The sequence below is a fragment of the Primulina tabacum genome, chromosome 8 (genome assembly GCF_025594145.1).
Source record: "Primulina tabacum isolate GXHZ01 chromosome 8, ASM2559414v2, whole genome shotgun sequence".
NCBI lineage: Eukaryota > Viridiplantae > Streptophyta > Magnoliopsida > Lamiales > Gesneriaceae > Primulina > Primulina tabacum.
Genome location: NC_134557.1, coordinates 9,152,279 through 9,167,058, shown reverse-complemented (window position 1 = coordinate 9,167,058; position 14,780 = coordinate 9,152,279). Strand labels below are relative to the sequence as shown.

Sequence of the window (14,780 nt, the reverse complement as noted above, 5' to 3'; positions counted from 1 at the left end):
TTCAACTCATTCTTATTCACTGTATTGTTTTCAGCAGCACCACTTCTAACGGTCTTACTCGTGATGTCAGGCTTATGACAAATTCGAAACCTACGTCTAACGGTCTTACTCGCGATTTCAGACTTAGAGCAAATTCGAAACCTACGTCTGGACTAGTGACGCTTGCTGAATCCTAAATTTTCAGTGTATCAAACTACATGCCCACAAATAAGATAAATATAAGTACATAATATTAATGCTGAGATGAAATTAATTTATTGAAAATTAAATTCTTTACATTTTTCTTATTGGAATTATAATCATAAATTAAATTTTCAATTATATATGTAATCCATATAAAAAAAAATTGTTATATAAGCGTGTGTGTATGTGTATATATCTGTGCAATCATATCTAGTTTGAAATTTGTACCTTATTACATCTAAGTTATGATTAATTTGTCATGTTAAAATTGTTTGTAATCAAACAAATTGTACAAACGTTTCCGCTAATGATAGTAATTATGACGAAATTATAATTCTGTCCCACAGTTCTAATGGTTATATTTATTTTTGCTGTTGGTCCTAATCTACGTTAATTATCCTACAGTTTCTGTCTTGCATTAATTAAATTTATACATTGTTTTATCATGATGCCAATGATGTCCAGAAATGCGCCATGCATAAGCTCGTTGGAGTACCAATCGTGCGCGACCATAGCCACTTATCCTCCATTCGTCGTAACTCTGCCAGCTGCATGAAACATTGTTCAGCATACCAATTTTTTAGAGGTAAGTTGATTGAATAGAACCTGTTTTGTGTGCAAGGATTGATGTTTTACTTACTCGGCCATCTCTCAACTCAAATATGACCGAATCATCAGAAAATGGGATTGGTCTTGTAGATGCTACCTGCGCAGAAACACATATGGTGATGAGAATTAAATGGGTTAGAGAAGATGTAGTGACGCAAAATGGGCTGTGCTAAGTTGCCTGGCCAGAACTTGTCCACAAGTCCAGGACTAGCCGGGCTTATTTCTTAAAAATTTCAAGCTTCTTCTTAAATTTTCTAGTTGGACAGTGGCAACGGTCAAGATTCAACCTTTTGACTGTTTATTTGTGATGTCCGAGGATTCTCTTGTCCAGGCCACCACATTTGACATGTCTAGTGAGAATGTGGACAAGTTAAGCTGGTGGTTTTGTGCACTCACCTTTGGGTTACAATCTTTGTCACTGTCACTGTTTTCTTCGATCTTCTCAAGGATACCTGCAAATTCTTGATCGTTATAAATCTCATACTTGTCTGATTTTCCTTCAACTTGTTTTTCCTTTTCATCACCCATGTATCCTGCATCAGGGAATCCGCAATCCTTCCAATTCCACTCCCCTTGATCCAAATATCTCAAGTAAACACTTCCATCTGAACCGGTTACAAACAGTTCACTCCCTCCAAAGCAAGGGCCAGTTGCTCCAACTAATGTCACATTTGTATAAGGAGTCCCGTGTTCTATCCAGTTCCATCCCTCCAACGAACCCCATTGATACTCAACTAACCCACCATCTTCCGATAACATGAAAAGTGAGCCCCTGAGTGATGGTGGTGACGATCTCATGGCTGTTCCTGGTAATCTCGATAAAACCAAGTGCTGCGATTGGTAATGTTCATGCCACAATTCACTAACCTTGTTGTATTGGTATAGCCGTCCATTTCCCCCTATAACAAACACGATGTTCTCCCTGAATCCCTCCTGGTCTACTATGCTCGCGATTTTCACGCTTGGAGGATTCTTGCAATCTTTCCACTTGTACTTTCTTAACGCGACCTGTATAAAAATACAAAGTTCGGTTACTAATGATTGCTGTTTGGGCTGAGTAGAATTCAACAGAATCATTGAAGTTTACGTACTGAGAATTGTAACAGTGTCCCACTTCTGCTGACAAAGAAAATGGCATCTTCTACTTTAGCTTTTGGTGTTAGTCCTGGTGCACTGTCCCACGGTGGACCACCAATTACTTGTCTGCCCTTCTTCATGGAAGTACAGTTAACCCATGACAGATCATTGCTGGTTCTTTCCCTGATCAGCAAACTCCCTTGCTCATCAACTAGAAACAAGCTTCCATTGTAGTTTCCCAGAACGCCTTCCATTGCAGTCGAATGTTCGTGCCTTAACCACAACCACACTTGTTCGGTATTCAGGTATTCAAATGTATGACCATTCTCTGTTATGACGAAAAACGACATTCCCCCTTGCATCAAACGGAGACGGAATTGTGTATTTATCCACTTATCTGGAAAATTATACTCTTCTCCTGGATTGGACGAGATACCATCAGATGTTGATGCACCAGGCAAAAGGTAATTCTGCTGTATTCTGCTGTCCTTTCTCCATCTAGAACTTGATCTTGGACTCGTTAATTCGTTGGTTTCATCTTTCGTGCCTACAATGCAATTTGAGGGTCCACGTTCTTCAGAGCAATATTCAGCATTCCACCCTTCGGTTTCAGGAGCATCCATCAATGACCATACATATTTGGGTAAAATCTTTCTCCGGGTACTAAATGGTGGATTCGGGCCCAAATTTTCACCTCCAAGACCTGATAAATGAAGCTCTGCAAGCCTACCGTCATCTAGAGGAAAGACGATTCTTCCAGCTTGCAATTTCAACCCTGGAATACCTCTGGCAGCTTTTGCTTGTGAAGGGTGCTTATGATTTAACCAGTTTTCACCGATGTCTTGATCCTGAGAACCGCCTGATGAATCAATATCAAGATATGATTTTTAGGACCGTAACTTGAGTTTTGCTTTATATGAATCTTGGAAACTTGAAAATACAGTGGATGAAATTTTACATTACCTGGATTCTTTGAGATTTGATACTCAAAAACAAAACCTGCAGCGGTTGTAAGAAACAACAAATTCGTACTCTCAACAGATTCATCCTGGGAAATGCAAGTAATGGAGCTCAATGGATGACCTTTAGGATTCCCATGATGCACCCATTTCCACTTCCTCTGGTTCAGTCGTCTCTCAAACAACTCGCCTCCCTTTATATACATATAATATATGCGATTTTATCAAAAGTTACACATAATATGAACGAAAGATCAAAATTTTACATAATATGAATGAAAGCTTTCAGACAAAAGTACCTTAGTCAAGAGGAAGAGTGACACTGAATGAGGTCCAGATATTCCATGCAGGCTGCATGTCTTGAATGGTGCTAAGGAAACATCTTTTACTGATCCTTGACTGTGTATATGCTTCTTCCATGCAGGTCTTGACGTCTGATCATACTCATAAAGGTCTCCTGCAGCACTGTGACACGATGTGAACCCCGAGTCGAGAGAGAAAAGAAACCATTTATCATGTTATAGTCTCAAGGAATCTATAACTGGCCTATTCTATACCATTCCTGAAGTAGGTAAAGTGCTCGCTCACCTCACAATGAAGAGAACTCCAGGTCTAATTGTAGCAGCATCTGTAATTGCAGCAACATTTGCTCCCGGGGGCCGTCCATGATTCGTCCACCTGATTACAGAAAGACAACCAAGATGTTATCAAAACATTTTAGGGTCGAAATGAACTCTTAAATTGCCATCATTCTTACCTTGGAGGATCAACACCAAGAAGCTCAAGTAAGGCCCCATTTTTCGTGCAGAAAAAAATTCTCCTGAGGATAAAATAGCACAATCAAGATCAGATTATATTTACCGAATGTAAAGGTAGTGAAGTGATTTTGCCATTACTCACTCCCTGTCATTTGAAATAACTCCAGAAGAAAGTTGAATAGCAGGATTTTGATCTGTTACTTTACTTGTTTGATCAAATACTGGCATGAACTCAATCCAGATTGGCTGTGATTCTTCTGTTAGCATCATCTGAATACATTAAGAAGTGCTATTTTCATTACAATAGTTTAAAAATATAAGTTGTATTCTCAAATTAACTCGCCCCTCGGATAAATTATTGAGTCCACCCTCATCATCATTCAGCATCAATCCAACCCACTAAAGTTAATCCCACTGCCAACCAGTTCTAATTTTCTTGCCACTCTTTTCAAAATAAGGGGATGGATAAATAGTATTTTTCATATTATTACTTTGATACACGTAACATAACTCAAAACAGGAATACAAAGAGGCCCTTTTGCAAAATCTTACCTGATACAGAATCCCTGATTCAGACAAAACAAGAATTGTCTGATTCACCATAAACACAGAAACTGCATATCCTGCAGAAACTGGCAAGTCATGAGGTGCAATCACCCACTGCAATCCATTCCAGAACCTCTCGTATATTGACCCGCTTGCCCCCGTTACCCAGACCGAAGTTTCGGACATTTTTGTCAAAGAAATTCTTTTTCTCACCTTCAGAGGTTCATAAGAATCTTTCTCCAAGATTTTTCCTTTACGATCATCCTTATCTTTGTTCTCCTTCACTGATTCTTGAATTGAATTCACGACTATGCAGTTATCATTAACACAAGAAACAAGTTCATAAGGCAGTTTAATCTCAACCCATGAGTTGGATTGTTCCTTAAACTCCCAGAATCTATCTGTTTTTTGCTCAAATTTTTGATCAGCTCTCTTGACATACTGACGAACAAAGGAAGAACCACAGTCAGAAAATACACCCAGGCTCAGAGATGAAATTACAACACAGATGAACCGTAGTGGGTGGAAAAGAGACATTGGATTTTTTGATCGACTAGTTTTGGCATAACTCCTCCTGAATATGATGCACAATAGGAATCGTGGAAAAGGGCATCGTTCTTTTATGGGATTCTGTATGGGCCAGAGCAGAAGACTTGACTACAGAACCATTAAAAAGGACACTTTCAAGTACATAGCTCGAAATACAAAAAAAATCAGGCACGGACCCTTTTAAGAACAAAGAATTCATACAGATTTATGGGAAGAACCACGTATCTCCCTGAGGTGTTGGGGGCAGGTAGGGTGGGTGGGATCAGGTGGTCCACTTGCATGGTTAGGAACATAGAGCAGCAGCTACTAACCAGTACAGGTTCATAGACTAAACTACTACTCGAAATCAACCAAAACCTTTTTGTCAAATCTCATCAACAACCCATGTAACTTTTTTATAAATGGGATCTAATTTTCTTAATCTTCTTGAATCTTTAAGACACCAAACTGCTGTTCTTGACTCCATTACATTCCGTGGCCGAATCAGAAATATGGTTAAGCGCAAGCTAAAATTTTTAACTTTAAAATTTATTAATATTTTAAATTAATCTACACGGACGAATATCATATTATTCTAAAATTATACAAAATTTAGATATATATAATTTTTTTTAAAAAAATTGAGCTACCCGAACTAAAGCCCAGGTATATATGTACCTGGCTCGGCGACTGATTACACTCCTCTTAAATACGATTCCCACTTTTAAGGGGCTTTGCTTTCTCGTGCTTTTGAACATTTACTCGATCTTTTTTCAAATGTGTAAGGTAAATTGAGGAGAGTTGTTCAACTTTTTAGAAAGAAAAAAAGGTTGGCTTTTGATTAAATAAATAAAAAAATATATGGTTTACCTTTTCTTGTGCCCACTAGCCGAAATGATATATATTCCACAGTAGAATAAGACAGGGTGCATGCCACCTACATATTAAACAAAGTAAATATTTTTATAACTCGTAATATAAATTGTATTCAAGAAAGTCTTCTTGTTTCGAGAATTGCTTTACACAGATTGGAATTTTGTGCTGTGATTCAACCAATTGCATGCCATTTTATTGAATTATTGTCCACTATATTATTGTAGTTATCAGCTGATATAAGATTACACTTCAAAAAAAAAAAAAGAACAAAGTAAAATAGAAACTCGACATAACTCGTTGGGGGGTTGTGTTTCATCAATTATCAATCAATCAGATTCATGCCACTCGTCGTCAATCATATCATATTTATCATGAAACTGACACTCATATAATGAACGTATAATTTTGGTATGATTCATCACGTTTAATAAGTGAACATCACCTCATTGTTGGATACATATATGTGTATGGTTGATGGACAACTATTAAAATTATATTAATTAATATAATTATATATGCAGGTTTTTTTAATGACTATTGTTGAAATGACAGTAATACCCTTATCTTAATAAAAAAATGAATTTTCAAATAACAATAAGACTAACGTTATCCAACAAAAATTACATTATCATTTTCTTGGAAAAAAATAGCACTTTTTTAAACAATAATTTCCAAATTGTAACAAAATGATTACAAATACTTTCAATAAAAATTGTTTGTAATCTATAGTAACTTAACTTCAATAATAATAATTCATAATAAAAAGGCGACTAAGTATATAATCGTGATTTCGATATATTTAATAACTTTAAAGTGTGAAAATGAATGGTTGATATTGAAAATAGTGACAGGACAGTTTTGTTGAGTCGTCTGATTATTAACACTTGGGTGCAGCGGTGCCAGGCCTTACGATTCCAGGTGGATCCATGGAATCTTCTGGTCGGGATCGACTATCTTGGCTGGCGGAATCTTTGAAAAAAATAAAATAGATCCAATAATGTTTTTTAGCTATTATTTTTTGTATATTGCTATTGAGGCATGGAGGGTCGATGAATTGACTTGGAATTATTGCTATTTTTTTTTCATTTAGGAGAAGTTTAATTTGATGGTGACACGTTGATGACTTAGATTTTTTATTTTATTTTCTAGGCTAGATAGATGATGCATGTTCTTTGGGTTTAAGACAATTAAAACTGAATTCAAAGGTGAATTGAGTTTGAGTGTGGTAGGTAATTACACGGAGTCGGGTTACTTTCTATCATGATTATAAGTCGGACTGGGGATGATAGGTGTCTGGACTTTGATATTCCTGCACATTTAAGAAAACAGAGATTGTCAGTGGGGTGTCATAATACTCTTCGGCGTAGCCACTCCGATGCTCAAGTCGATTAAGTGATTTATATTATGAGAATGTATAAAGAGCATGCATATTTATCACAGAAGAATGTTTCTGAAAAGATTTCTTTAATATCAAGCAAACCTGATATTTATAGGAGAGAAATCAATGATGACTTTGTTTTCAGTGCCCAACTGTTACTCGTGGCGAGATGGTCGCTCATGCTCTGTTAACTGACACTGTCAATTTTGACAATCCATACTAACTTTGGTCTAGTCACATCATCCCTACGTGCACCGAATGACTTCCTAATGAATATCATGTCATGACGTCCCATACATATGAACTCAGAGATGACACCTATACCAGGGTGCTCGGGTGGATAATCGCGATGTGGAGCACTGTTCATTAGTTGTACTATCCGGGCTCTCACTACCCGGGCTCAGCTCCGAGCCCGACTCCTTCTTAACACTAGTTGTTTTACTCAACTTTTTTGGCTTATTGACTACCCAAAACCTGAACTAAAGATGACCAAGGTACTTCTTTGATGATCTAGATGTATACGAGGGTATCATATTTTAAATCACATTTCTATATATCATTTGACTTTAATATCATAAATCATATTTTCGTCAAGCTTCTGAATTTCGATATTACGTGTTGCAAATTTAATTTTTGAAAAAGACATTACTTAAGTACCAATTTCACAACATTTCAATCGAAAATAACTCATATCTTGGCCACATGTGACATTATCATGCGTTTCCACCATATGTTTGGTCTATCACGCTATATAGAAATAAAAGTTCTAACAAAATTTTAAAGAATAAAGATTTGATTTGTACATCTAATCTTTCGTCACAAAAAATATCGATACAAAAATTCAATTAGTCAAAATCTCATTATATATTAAATAAAAACCATACCATATACTTTATTCTTACATTTTCAAAGCATTAAATTGATATAAATGACTGGCGAAGTATAGTTAAACAAAATCAAAGGATTATTAGGTAATATCATCTTCTGACTGGCGATGAGATTCAACATCTTTTTATAATTTATATAAAACTCAATTCTCATCTCAACGATTCAAGTAATATATTAAAAGTACAACAATCAATTCTCTCTTTGCTAGCAAATTTTGAAATTTTAAATCTTGGTATACAATAATTGCATGTGTATTGAAATTTAATATGAAACATTTTCCAATATCTCAAGTTTATGTTTATATTTTTAGTTTTAAAAAATATAAATAATGATAGTGTAGTGAAAAAATTATATCGGAAAAGAAAATTGGTGTGTTCGGAGATAATATAAATAACAAAAAGAAATTTAGTTTATTTAATGATGTAATAATGTAGATTAATACAATATATTGTTGTCCTGTAGTGTGACCAAAACAATATGTAATTAAATTACTACGACATTTGATGGCAAGTTCTAGGATTTTGCCTCTTTCATGTCCACATCTAATGTAAGTTGGAAAATAACGTCTACGAAGAAAATTGTATGTAATTGACCAAATGAATTGCTCCACCTTTTAATTTAATTTTACTTAAATATTAACATGCCAGTGTAATGTTTTTACCCATATTATTACAAACATTAAAAAAAAATATTTTTTACTGATATTTTGAAAATCAAAATGATCTCAGATTTTGGTACGGAGAACAATATTGTAATATGGGTTTTAAGAAAACAAAAATTATCTGGGTTTTTTTTTTAAGAGTAGGTCTCTTGTGAGACGGTCTCACGAATCTTTATCTGTGAGACGGGTCAACCCTACTGACATTCACAATAAAAAGTAATACTCTTAGCATAAAAAGTAATATTTTTTCATGGATGACCCAAATAAGAGATCCGTCTCACAAAATACGACCCGTGAGACTGTCTCACACAAGTTTTTGCTTGTTTTGAATGTAAAAGAAAATGGATTTTCTAAGTTGTTTTCCCAAAAAAAATTACACGTTTATTGACCTATATGTCTCGATTTAATTTTTAATTTGTATAAAAAAACATTACTTTAAGAAAGGGGGTTACGAGACCTGGGTTCTCTGTCACATATAAGAAGGATGCAAAACCTTAATTGGGTCCAATTTATTTTTTTTTTAAATTAAATGTAAATTTTATATAATTTTGGATTAATTTGATATTAATATATACGCGGATCAATTTAAAACATTAAAAGATTTTAGAGTTTAAAATCTTTGTATTCAGTAGAGCTATATTCCTGACTCCGTCTTTTGATGTAAGCTGATCTTCAAAAGCTTCAATTCCATTGATGTACGTACATTATTCAGTGACTGAGTTAATCAAGAATTGACCAAGAAAGCGATAAACTAATCATACAAGATTATGTAGAAAAACACTACAACCGGTATCAGAGACATGTCAAACTGTGTGATTAGATTCGATCCCATGGCGATCAAGATCGAGCTGGAATAATTCCATCTAGCCATTATGTGTGATTAGATTTGATCCCATGGCGATCAAGATCGAGTTTGAATAGTTCCATCTAGCTATTCTAAAGTCGAAGAAAGCGTCAATGCTTTGCGAGCTAATAGATGAGCCACACAATTGGCCAACCGTTTCACATGAAGAAGAGAAATAAAGTTATTGGTCCCAAACAAAGATTTGATTTCTAGCGCCAAGACAACAACTAGACCAAGTTCATCATCTGGGTTGTCTGCAATTCGAACATCACCAATGGAATCCGATAAGAGACACACGTAGGAAAACAAAAATCCATGCCACTACAGATTGTAATCAGCTCCACACCTTGTACATTACCTGGATGCGAATAACACAAGCATGAGCGCCATAGACCAGACCTTGTGAATCTCCTACTACTGGCCCAACGCTAAATCTGTTACGAGTAGTATGAAATGATGAGGCGAAGGTGGCTTCTGAAGGCTGCTATAATTTGTTAAAGTAAGCAGAGATTGAAGAACCGAAGATCTTTCTATTATTGAAGTGAGCACAACAACTTGCTCTTGCTGCTGGAACAGGGCTATATATATATGCACCTAGTTCAGTAATGGAATAATCGTGAAAACACAAACTACGACTTATGACTTATGCTATATGACTTATGCTATATAACCAACACACCCCCCTCAAGCTTGGTAGAGGTCACGAACACCAAGCTTGGACAACAAAAAACTATGTTGCTCTTTGCTTAACCCTTTGGTAAATATATCGGCTAGTTGTTGAGAAGTAGAGATGTGCTCCGTCTTGATCAAACCTGCCTTAATCTTTTCACGTACCACATGACAGTCAATTTCAATGTGTTTGGTACGCTCATGATACATCGGATTTGCCGCTATGTGCAAAGCTGCTTTATTATCACAGTATAGGATGGCAGGACTTTGCAACTGCACTCCCATGTCTGAAAGTAGGCCAATGATCCAAACAATTTCACATGTTGTTGTAGCCATGGCTCGGTATTTGGCTTCAGCGGAAGACCGTGATACAGTACTTTGTTTTTTAGTTCGCCAAGATAATAAAGAACTACCCAATTTGATGCAGTAACCGGTAAGCGACCGTTGTGTCATAGGACAAGTCGCCCAATCCGAATCACAATGGGCAGTAAGAAACAAGGCACTGTGAGCAGGGAGTAGAATACCAAGACCATGCGTCTTTTTTACATATCTCACAACACGTAGTGCAGCATCCATGTGAGATTGTTTGGGAGAGGTCATAAACTGACTTAAATGCTGAACAACGTAAGACAAATCAGGCCTAGTGATTGTAAGATAGATCAACTTCCCTACCAGATGAGTGTAAGAATCTGAATTAGAAAGGACAGGATCATTCGCAGCAGCTGAAGTCTCTTGTTTCATGATCAAATCCAAATCCAAGCTTGTCAACCGTTTATGTTGCTCAAATGGCGTGTCACATGGTTTCGCTGCCGAGAGACCAACTTCAGAGATAAGCTCCAAAGCATATTTCCTTTGGTTAAGATATATGCCCTCCGTGGATCGAGCAATTTCAAGCCCCAAGAAGTAACAGAGAGTGCCAAGATCTCGAAGTTGCAACTTGGAGTGCAAAAATATCTTGAGTTGAGCAATGACAGCTTCACTACTACCTGTGATGATTATATCATCTACATAGACTATGAGAAGTGTTATACTGTCAGAACCATGTTTTAAAAACAAAGAATGATCATGCTGTGACTGCTTAAATCCTGCCTCAACCATCACACTAGCAAATTTGTGATGCCATTGACGAGACACTTGCTTGAAGCCATACAAGGACTTACGTAACTTACAAACTTTATTAGTCCCATGAACCTTATATCCCGGTGGCACACACATGAAAATCTCCTCATCCAAGTCTCCTTGGAGAAACGCATTGGCCACATCCATTTGATTAAGGCTCCACCGATTAATTGATGCCAAGGCCAGTAAACATCGAATGGTAACAATTTTAGCCGTGGGAGAAAACGTATCATGAAAATCTATGCCCGGAAGTTGAGTATAGCCTTTGGCAACTAATCTTGCTTTAAATCGATCAACCTTCCCATCCGGCAAATATTTTCTCTTGTAAACCCATCGACAACCAACGGGTTTAGTATGATTCGGTAAATCCACCACTGTCCATGTATGATTGGATTCCAAGGCTGAAAGTTCTAAGTCCATAGCTTCCCTCCATCTAGGATCGACGACTGCCTCATGGTAATATTGGGGCTCGGTCATGGAGGAAATGGCAGCAACAAAACTTTGATAAGAGGGAGAAAAGTTGGAATACTGTAAATGATGGGATATAGGATAGACGCAAGAAACGGTGTGTGTTTGGGATAAAGAAGGACAAGAATAATCGGTGGTCCAAATAGGAGGTCGAGTAGTGCGAGTTGATTTGCGTGGCTATATCATAGAACTACCAGATGATGTAGGGACTGTGGGAGGATCAGTGGAAGGCTCAAGGATTGAATATGAACCTTGATGGCTCGAAGAGTCCATGAAAGGTAATGGATTAGAACAAAAAGGAGATGAATCCCTTGATTGAGCAAAAGGGAAACAATCCTCATGGAACACAACGTCTCTAGACATCAAGAATTTATTTGTCTTAAGATCCATAATTTTGTATCCCTTTTGAAAACTAGAATAACCCAAAAAGACACATTCACTTGCTCGGGGTGAAAACTTATGGTCCCGAGTTAAGATCGTAGCATAACAAAGGCAACCAAAGACTCGAAGACTGTGAGTAAGAAAGAGACTTACAAAACAGTATTTCGAATGGTGTTTGGTTTCGAATAAGAGGACTAGGAGTACGGTTGATAAGATAGACCGCAGTTAAAACACAATCCCCCCAAAATTTAAGTGGAAGTGTTGCCTGAAAACGCAAGGACCTTGCTATGTCGAGAATATGGCGATATTTTCGTTCAACCACACCATTTTGTTGTGGTGTATAAGGACAAGAGCTTTGATGTATGACTCCAAGGGAGGAGAAAAGGGAACTACACTCAGATTTGAAAAAATCAGAAGCATTTTCTGTGCGAATGACTTTGACATGCTTGGAAAATTGATTACGCACCATAGCCAAAAATTGTTGGAGGATGCAGAGTATATCAATTTTGGAATGCATGAGTTACACCCAAGTTCCTCGAGAAAAATCATCAACAATCGTGATGAAATAACGTTCACCATTGTAAGTGGGTACCCGAAACGGACCCCAAATATCCATATGTAACAATTGAAAAAGATGTGAAGATGTAGACATACTTTTCTGTGTAAAACTTGATCTAGTTTGTTTAGCTTGAGGACAAATGGAGCAAGGCTTCAAAATAGACTTTGTCAACATAAATGGCAACATATTCATTCTAGTAAGAGACATATGCCCAAGTCTTTTATGCCAAAGTTCTGTGCTAGTGACTGTACAAGAAACAACAGTACGTGGAGTGGAAGAGGTAATACATTGAGAGGAAAGAGAAGGTGTAACAGTTGTAGTACTTGAAGAAAAATGTGCAGAAGATACATTGGTGAGAAGGTAGAGGCCATGTTTCTTTTCAACAATCCCCATGATCCGCCCACTCTTGAGGTCCTGAAAACGCAAAAATGTGGATAAAAAGTAATTAAACAGTTATGAGTTTTGGTGAATTGAGAGATGGACAACAAATTGAACTGAAACTGAGGAATGTACAAAACATTAGGGAGAATTATCGATGTGGATAAAGCTACTGAACCCATCTTGGCAACGTGAATTTGATTACCATTTGGCAGTCACACTGAGCTATTAGAGTTAGGCAAGGACTTAGTATTTCGCAACAACAAAGAATTACCAGTCATATGTTCAGTTGCCCCTGTATCAACTACCCAATTTGTGCCACAAGGTGTATCAGGATTACCTGCCATATTGACCATCGGTTCATTAAGAGATTGTCCTGCAGACCCGCTCAACAACTTCATTATTTCAGCATATTGAGCTGGTGTAAAAATTGGAATGGTATTGATGATCTCTGAATTTAATGCCTCTGCTGGTGCATCACTAGCCATGTGCACATCATGAGAAGACTGCCTTGGTTTAGTATTATCCTTGGAAAATTTCCTAGGCCCCCGAAACTGTTGAGGTTTATACAACCGATGACCCGGTGGGTAACCAACAAGCTTATAGCAACTCCCTTTAGAGTGACCAGTCAAATGACAGTATTTACACGTGACCACATCTGTCTTTCGTTCATCTACTTTGTGTCGAGACGAATAAAAACTGATGGTGGAGGTTCAATGGCCAACAATGATCGAGTCGACTCTTCTTGAGATATGACAGAAAAGGCTTGTCCTACAGTCGGTAGCGGATCCATCATCAGAATTTGGCTTCGAATATGGATGTAGCTATCGTTAAAACCAAGCAAAAACTGGAGCAACTTTTGCTGGTGATCGTGATCAATGTACTTGCGAGCAGTATCACATGTACATGAGGGAAGAGTAACGAACGATGCATATTCATCCCAGAGTTGTTTGAGCTTACAATAATACGTAGAAATAGAGAGATTACCCTGACGCAATCCTCCGATCTCCCTGTGGATGGCAAAAATTTGAGATCTATTCGCTTTATCAAATTGTTCCTTCAAATCCTTCCAAACAATTGATGCATCAGTTGAATATATGATTCCCCCAAATATCTCTTTAGAAATCGTATTCATGATCCACGATAGCACCAATGCATTACATCGTTCCAACTGATTTAGTGTAAGGTTTCCAGCAGCTGGACGTTGGCAAGTTCCATCAATGAATGCCAACTTATTTTTCGCACGCAACGCAATCAACATCGCGCGACTCCACACCCTGTAATTCTCAACACCAATCAATTGTTCATTGATGATGTTTATTCCTGGAGTATCAGAAGGTTGAATTGACAGAGGATCGCTGAAATTGTTGAGAGTTGCCATAGATAAGAAATAATTGAGCAAAAACTATAGACGAAACCGTAAGAATATCCACAAATCTCGCAACAACACCCAAGCTGAAGCAGAAAAAAATCGTAAGAAGGTGGAATCTCCGATGCAAAATTCGGAAGTGATGCCCTAGATCTCTTGCTCTGATACCATGTTAAAGTAAGCAGAGATTGAAGAACCGAAGATCTTTCTATTATTGAAGTGAGCACAACAACTTGTTCTTGCTGCTGGAACATGGCTATATATATATGCACCTAGTTCAGTAATGGAATAATCGTGAAAACACAAAATACGACTTATGACTTATGCTATATAACCAACATAATTCACTTCTTGTTATCATAGCACACATCGAGTTGAATTTTTTAACAGAATCCAAAAGCATATATCCCTAGTCCACTCTAAATTTAGATTTCTGCCCCAAAAGTTCACGCTCTCTTGCAAGTTTCATACCAATACGCGCGGCAGATGAGAACAAACAAAAATCCTCTTGCTTAAACATCTTTGACACA

General features: G+C 37.2%; 1 protein-coding gene across 1 annotated transcript; it reads right to left on the bottom strand.

Moving 5' to 3' along the window:
• Positions 1-517: 517 nt before the first annotated feature.
• Positions 518-4,898, bottom strand: LOC142553633 (uncharacterized). Its single transcript, XM_075664022.1, has 10 exons — positions 4,139-4,898; positions 3,729-3,856; positions 3,586-3,648; positions 3,417-3,506; positions 3,128-3,293; positions 2,833-3,022; positions 1,884-2,728; positions 1,189-1,800; positions 824-889; positions 518-731 (listed from the first exon to the last, which is right to left on the bottom strand). The coding sequence occupies exons 1-10, from the start codon at positions 4,667-4,669 to the stop codon at positions 627-629; spliced, it is 2,796 nt and encodes a 931-aa protein (XP_075520137.1). The 5' UTR covers positions 4,670-4,898; the 3' UTR covers positions 518-626.
• Between the last annotated feature and the right edge of the window lie 9,882 nt (positions 4,899-14,780).

Excerpts from the sequence above, each read along its gene's own strand:
- LOC142553633 (XM_075664022.1), bottom strand. The coding sequence starts at position 4,669 with ATGTCTCTTTTCCACCCACTACGGTTCATCTGTGTTGTAATTTCATCT. Across the intron at positions 3,023-3,127 it reads CACTCTTCCTCTTGACTAAG|GGAGGCGAGTTGTTTGAGAG; the intron begins GTACTTTTGTCT and ends ATGTATATAAAG. Across the intron at positions 2,729-2,832 it reads TCAAATCTCAAAGAATCCAG|GCGGTTCTCAGGATCAAGAC; the intron begins GTAATGTAAAAT and ends TTGATTCATCAG.